The following is a 7,083-nucleotide window of genomic DNA, read 5'->3' on the forward strand; positions in this document are numbered from 1 at the left end:
TCCCAAGTAAGGTGCTGGCCATATTACCTCCTTACCTTTTTTAGTACAATGAATAGCCTTTTTCGCCCACTCCTGTTCCTATATTCTTGACTTCTGCAACGTCCGGTCGCTTCGTGTGTACCGACTTGTGTCTGCCGAATTATCATGTCGTGATGCTCCAACTTGTTCTCTGCAGCTCGACGTAATTTGGAGAACGACACCTGCAACCATGGGTCTCGGCGTTCTCGAGTCCAAGGACCTGGATCATGTCCCAGGTGCGTCCTGCGCCCACGTTCAATCCCGCTCTGTCCTCCTGCCATCCCAAAGCTGACACTGTCGAAACTCCAGGCACGACGCGTTACTTTGACGAACCTGAACAGGTGCAAACCACGACCGACAATTATCATGGATTGAAAGTCGACGACAGCAGTGGAACGCCCATTATACTTGTGAGCTACGAATACTCCAGTCACCACATCGCGACCCGCCCGTCCCCGCTGACAGCCCTCTCCAGATTCCCCAACCCTCCGACGATCCGAACGACCCCCTCAATTGGCCACTTTGGAAGCGCGACCTAATCACCTTTGTCCTCAGTATTACTGCCATCTTTGCGACTGCCCTCGGCCCTATTCTTGCTGCTAATACGGTCACGATCGCTCTTCTTTTCCGAAAGAGCTTCACGGACATCGCACTCTTGACGGGCTATTTCTTGCTCGGAGTTGGCGCCGCTGCTATCTTCTTCGTGCCATCTGGACGTGTCTGGGGCAAGCGTCACCTCTTTATCTTGGGAATATGCATACTCATCGGCTCTTCCGCCTGGGCCGGTGCCGTCGGCACTAACTACAAATCGCTTATCGGCGCCCGAGTCATTCAGGGCATCGGTTGCGCTCCCTTCGAGACTCTTGTCAACGCCGCCGTTGGTGACCTGTACTACGTCCACCAGCGTGGCTCGCGCATGGCCTTCACAAATCTGGCTGTGTTCGGCGGTGCCTTCTTCACCCCGATCGTTGTTGGCAAGATCACTCATAGCATCGGCTGGTGGTGGACTTTCTACCTGGAGGCCATTTTCCTTGCCGTATCGCTGCCGGCTGTTTTCTTCCTCTGCCCTGAGACAGCATATCGCCGCGATGCCGCTCTCAACACCGACATGGCTGCCAATCCTGCTGACCAGAACAACAAAATATTAGCCATCAACGACGGCCGTGGCAGCTTCCCGGGCGATCAAGAAAAGAACTCTGCCGAAGCGACGTCGCGTGCCCCTGCTGCCGCAGCTGGCCATGGAGCCAATACTCCCAAGAAGACCTTCGTCCAGTCACTTAATCTCTTTGACGGCAACAAGACGGATGAAAGCTACTGGAAGCTTCTTCTACGCCCATTCCCGCTCTTCGTTCAGCCAGCATTTCTTTGGGGCTGCCTCATCCAAGGTACCATGATTGGTTGGACAGTTTTCATCGGTGTCATCGTTGCCGCCATCTTTTTGGGACCTCCGTACTACTGGAACGAGGTGTATGCGGGATACGCTTACGTTGGCGCCTTTGTCGGAGCTCTTATCGGATTCATCATCGCCGGTGTCTTTTCTGACTGGAGTGTTCATGTCATGACCCGTCGCAATGGCGGTGTCTACGAACCCGAGTTCCGCATCGTCATGGTGATTCCCATGTTCATCATCGGCTCCATCGGTCTGTATGGCTTCGGCATCACCGCCGCCGGCCTCCTGAGCAAGGAGTATCATTATATTGTTCCCCTTGTTTTCTTCGGCTTTGAGGTCGCTGGTATGGTCATTGGCGCCGTAGCGAGTTCACTGTATATCGTGGATGCGTACCGCGACCTTGCCATTGAAGGCTTTACCTGCATGATCATCTTCAAGAACATGTTCAGTTTTGGCCTGACCTACGGTGCATATGACTGGGTCATTGACGGTGGTATCAAGACCACTATGATTGCCATCGCTAGCATCCAAGTTGTGGTCTGCGCTCTCAGCATTCCTATGTGTAAGTAAAACCTTTTTGGCTTCCAAGCAACAAATACGCTAATCAAAAGTTTAGACATTTATGGGAAGCGCGTGCGAGCGTATTTTCACAAGCACGATCTGCTCGAACTGACAGGTCTGCGCTAATCTACACTCTTTTATTTTTTTATCTTTACAAAGAACTACTACTTACTCCACGTATCTATTTATGGAAAGCACCCTCGTTCTGTAAGCGCAGACGTCTCAGGTAGCAATCATGTAACCGCCTATATAAGGTCCTCGGTGGACAAATACACGCCTTTGGGCGTCAGCAGACGATACTTTACGTCTCAGTACCGTAATAATACCTAGTCCGATAATGTATCTGAACCTAGCCGACTCTCGTGTGATTTTTGCAAACTGTGCGTCTCCATCTCCAAAACCGAATTCGTAGCTTGCTGTTGCTCCTTAGCACAGCCCAATCCGAAAAGCCCCGGCCACAGTCGCCAAGCAACTCCCACCATCCAACCGGCACCGCCACGTCACATATCTTGCTGCTGCATAGTACCAGGTCGTAACACTCCCAAAGCCAGTCAAAAACTCCTCCGCGAACGGGACGAGACGACGACCAGATCTACGAACAAGAACGTCACATGCCAGAATGAGATGAATCATGTAAAGAAAGCGAGCAAAAATCCAGCTAATATATTTTCTTCCTCCTCCTCCACACTCTTTCCTTGACTGGCTCTTTCTCTTTCTCTCTCTGCCAACCGTTTCTTCTCCTCGGGGTATAACTATGCTAAGCTATGCATGTGTGTGATGTGTGTACTCCTCAACCCTTTTCGTTTTTCCCCCAGGAAGGTCGTATGCTAGTACTCCGTGCCGCCCAGAACAATGCACCGAGGCTTTCCTATTCCCTGGAGGTGATACAATAAGACTAACATGGGTGAGGTGTTTTTTTTTTTCAGGTATTTTGGACTAAAACAGTATTTTGCAACAACATTTTGAACGTGTATATGATTTAGATTGGATTGGATTTGAGGGGGTATATGTTAGTGGTGATCATGGGAAAGTGCCAAAAAAAAAAAAAAAAAAAAGAATAAGGTGATGGAAAATTCAGGGGCATAAAACAAAACATGAAATCAAAAATCACAACGCTTCGTCACTCGCTAACATCCATTCATACAGACATGTCGTATCATCCGGTCAGCTTCCGCCACCAGCTGCTGCGAGGTGTCGCATCCGAGAACATGGCTTGTCGGCGGCGTTCGTCACTACCTTCTGAGCCGCCGCCGCCACCGCCACCACTGCCTCCGTATCGCCTCTCACGCTCCTCGCGTCGAGCTTTACGGCGGCGATCGTCAGCTTCGTCGGCAGTGCCCTCTTCGTACCGGGCCCGGCGACGTCGTTCTCGTCGCTCACGGCGAGCGGCTTCGTCCTCCGTCTGAGGCACGGCATCAGTTTGTCCGCCGTCTTCCGGGGGTGGACCCGCGTCGGAGTGTTCCTTGACCCACGAAGAGGTCCCGGAGTGAGGCCAAGCCGGCTTTGTTTCCTCGTCACGCCGGTATCTGTGACGTGACGAGTACACGGCCTCATCGCCTGATTCGCGGGTGGATCGCCTGCGGCTGCTGCGATGACGGACCTCTTCGCCATCGGTCGCTTCTGCGGCGGCACGAGCAGCACGCCTTGCTTCTCGTCTGGCTCTGCGAGCCTCTTCCTCGTCGACTGGTGCTGCTTCACGCATCTCACGGGCACGACGACGTTCCTCTCGGGCTGCTCGCCTCGCCTCTGCGTCGGCTTCTGCAGCGGCAGCAGCAGCTTCGCGTTCCTTTCGACGCCGTCGCCGCTCGGCTCGTTCAGCCTCCTTTTCGTCTGCCGCCCTGCGCTCTTCATCCTCGCGTTGACGAGCTGCTCGTCGTTCTGCGCGTCGGGCCTCCCTCTCTTCTCGTCGACGTGTTTCGGCATCCTCCTCTTCACGTCGGCGACGACGTTCACGTCTTGCCTCGTCCTTCGCACGACGTGCCTCATCACCATCTTGATCAGCAACTCCAGCAGCCTCAGCTTCTCGAGCTGCTCGACGAGCTCGACGAGCAGCGCGGCGGGCTTCTTGGTCCATATCCGGCATGGTTACGGGCTCCGCCTCTTCGGCTTCAACAGCAGCCCCTCTGCGGCGTTCACGTCTAGCCTCGTCGTCAGTGGCATACGTGTGTCGCCGTCGTGGTGGTTCTGGGCGGTCCTGCTTGGGCGTTCTGAGACCGCTAAATAGTCCCCCAAGGCCCTTCTTGGCGCTGGAATTGGACCGCTTCATGGGGGGTGGCTCGGCGGGGCCGTCGGTATCGACCATGACGATGTCATCTTCCTTGGGATATTTAGAGCGCCGACGAGACGACTTGGGAGGGTTCATGTCTTCTCCATCCCCATTGGCCCCCACCATAACGATGTCTTCGTCTTCTGTAGGGGCACGCCTGCGTCGCCGACTGCTGGACTTGTCAACGCCAAGAACTTTGGCAGCCTTTGAGGAGATAGGTGGTGCCTCTTCCGGAGGAGGTGACACTAAGCCAGTAACATCAAGCGAGTGACGACGGGACGGCCGGCCGGATCCATGCCGCCGATCCCGAGTGTCGGCAGATCGGGAAATTGGTGGGGTACTGAACATGGACATTAGCTTCGGGCGTGCCGGCGCTGGCGTCTCCATATCCTTCTCGGCGCGATCGGCCTTGTCGGAGCTTGAGCCCTTGGAAGAACTCTTCCGTTCTTCTTTTTCGGCAGAGGCGTGTTTCCTCTCACGCCTTTCAGACTTGGACTTGGACTTCCTTTCTCTGTCGCGATCCCGGTCGCGGTCTCTCTCTCTATCCTTATCGTGAGAGGCCGAAGCTGACCACATCCCCCATGAAGTCGATCCTTCACGGCTAATCTTGGTACGTTCCTTCCTAGAAGACCTTGGTTCGGGAGGAGGTGAAATGATCTCCTCGGCAACAGGCTCTTCAGCAAGGTCTTCAGCGGGTTCATCAGCGGGCTCGTCAGGGGCAGGCGCCTCCGGGACAGCTGGGGGTGGTGGCGGAGCCGGCGGTGGAGGTATGTCCTCAGCGAGAATGTTCCTCTCCTTGTTCTTCTTGCTCTTCTTCTTCTTTTTCTCAACCGGCATCTCAATCACTTCAATGATGTCGTTTTCATCCTCATCGGCAGGGAACGCGCCTGGAGGTTCAGATGATTTGTTTTCGTCAGCTACTTCCTCACCATCAACCAAAGGTGGCTCTTCGGGCGCAGGCGGCGGGGGCGGCGGCGCAGCAGCAGCAGCTTCGGCAGCAGCAGCAGCCTCAGCCTCAGCGCGCTTCTTTTCCTTCTTGAGTCGTTTTCTTTCTTCCTTCGACAGGGCCACGGGCGGCGACGGGGGCTCCTCAGGTACAGGGTCCTCGGGTACGGGTTCCTCCGGGACGGGCTCCTCTGCAGGTGGTTCCTCTTCGACAACGGGCGCGGGTTCGTCCTCAGGCGGCGGCGGTGACGGCGGTTGAAATGCTTTTAATCTGTCAGCAATCTTGCTTCCCATAGCCTTACGAGCCGGAGACGGTTGCGTCCAGGTCGGGGCATCGTTGTTTATGGCGGATGAGGTACTCGTGTCATTCCAGCCGAAGTTCGCACCTTCTAAACAAGGGTGAGTCAGCAGGGTAATCTCAGGTGACACCCAGGGTAGCGAGGCGTCCCATTTTGGTGGCCTCGGTGAAGCTTGGTGGTGTGGTGGTATGAAGGGGTATTGGAGATTGCCTGAGGCCACTAACCTTTCTTAGACGATTTCTTCATACCAAGTCCCCAAAAGCTAAACGCATCATTGGCTGCCTTGGACTCTGGGACTGGTGGCGGCGGCGGCGATGTAGGATCGGCCAGAAGCTCCTCCACTTGCTCTTCGGTGAGCTCGATGTCGCCCAGGTCGTCGTCCTTGTCGATATCCTCGTTGACCTCTGGCGGGACTTCTTGCGGCTCCTCCTCTTCTTCCTCCTTGTCCTTATCCTTTCCTTTCTTGTCCTTCTTATCCTTCTTCTTATCCTTCTCTTTCTTCTCCTTCTCCTTTTCTTTTTCTTTAGATTTGGACTTGGACTTGGATTCTTTCTCCAACTTGGAGCTTTTCTTAGATTTCTTAGCCACTTCCTCGGCTTCTTCTCGTTCCCGAGCCGCCTGCTCCTCTGCTTCTTTGGCTGCAGCTTCTTCGGCTTCTTTAGCAAGCCGTTCCTCCTCTGCTATGCGAGAGGCTTCAGCTTCAGCTTCAGCTTCAGCTTCGGCGGCGGCGGCGGCAGCTTCAGCCTCGGCTTCCGCAGTTGCTTGGTCGGCGGCGCGTTGATCCACAGCTTCCTTCAGTCTATCGTAGACTGCCTGATCCTTCTTGGTCAATTTGCCTTTCTTAAGCTTCTTGGCCTCCAAAGCCGCGAATTGTTCGTCTTCTTCGGCAATGCGAGCGGCCTCGACTGCAGCTTTCGCGGCTTCTTCTTCCTCGATTCGAGCTTTCTCGGCGGCTTCGGCAGCCTCGGCAGCGGCGGCTTCTTCAGCTTCTCGAGCGAGACGTTCCTCCTCCTCTTTGGCAGCCTGTTCGGCGGCAGCTGCCGCTGCTTCTTCTTCTTCTTGAGCCTTCCGCGCTGCCTCTTCCTTCTCGGCTTTCTTCTTCTCCTTTTCGAGCTTCTTTAGCTCCTTCTCGCTCAGTTTAGGCTCCTTTTTAGACTTCTCCTTATCCTTGTCCTTGTCCTTGGATTTGGATTTGGAAGAAGTCAAGTCGCCCCAGAAGCTGGATTTCTCTTTCTCTGGTTCAGGGTCTGCTTCAGGCTCAGTCAAGTCCATTGTGGGAGGGGTGGGAGCTGGCGGTGGAGGGTCGGCGAGTATGTCCTTACGGTTCTTGTTCTTCTTCTTTGAGGAACCCCAGGCAGCCCAGTCATCATCATCTGCCTTGTCTTTAGTTTCCTCAACCGAGTCAGGCTGCATGGAATCCATGCTTGGCTCCTCATCCATGACCTCCACAGGCTCGTTTTTTGACTTATCTTTCTTCTTCTTAGAAGAGGATAGCGCCCAGGTGTCATCTGCCGGTTCTTCAATGGCATCTGGCCTCATAGAAGCGTCGGCGTCATCACTCTTCTTCTTTTTACCAGTAAACCAGGAGCTAAAGAAGCCTTCGC

General features: G+C 54.6%; 2 protein-coding genes across 2 annotated transcripts; one reads left to right on the plus strand and one right to left on the minus strand.

The window, feature by feature from the left end:
- Positions 1-208: 208 nt before the first annotated feature.
- Positions 209-2,095, plus strand: CTRU02_208757 (major facilitator superfamily transporter; the record flags this gene model as incomplete). The annotated part of the gene is made up of 4 exons (XM_036724827.1): positions 209-254; positions 328-428; positions 482-1,970; positions 2,025-2,095. 4 exons carry the CDS (start codon positions 209-211, stop codon positions 2,093-2,095), a joined length of 1,707 nt encoding a protein of 568 aa, XP_036583459.1.
- A 1,030-nt stretch (positions 2,096-3,125) lies between these two features.
- Positions 3,126-6,751, minus strand: CTRU02_208758 (uncharacterized protein; the record flags this gene model as incomplete). The annotated part of the gene is made up of 2 exons (XM_036724826.2): positions 3,126-5,569; positions 5,704-6,751. 2 exons carry the CDS (start codon positions 6,749-6,751, stop codon positions 3,126-3,128), a joined length of 3,492 nt encoding a protein of 1,163 aa, XP_036583458.2.
- Between the last annotated feature and the right edge of the window lie 332 nt (positions 6,752-7,083).

This window comes from Colletotrichum truncatum (genome assembly GCF_014235925.2).
Source record: "Colletotrichum truncatum strain CMES1059 chromosome Unknown Contig_0005, whole genome shotgun sequence".
Classification (NCBI taxonomy): Eukaryota; Fungi; Ascomycota; class Sordariomycetes; order Glomerellales; family Glomerellaceae; genus Colletotrichum; species Colletotrichum truncatum.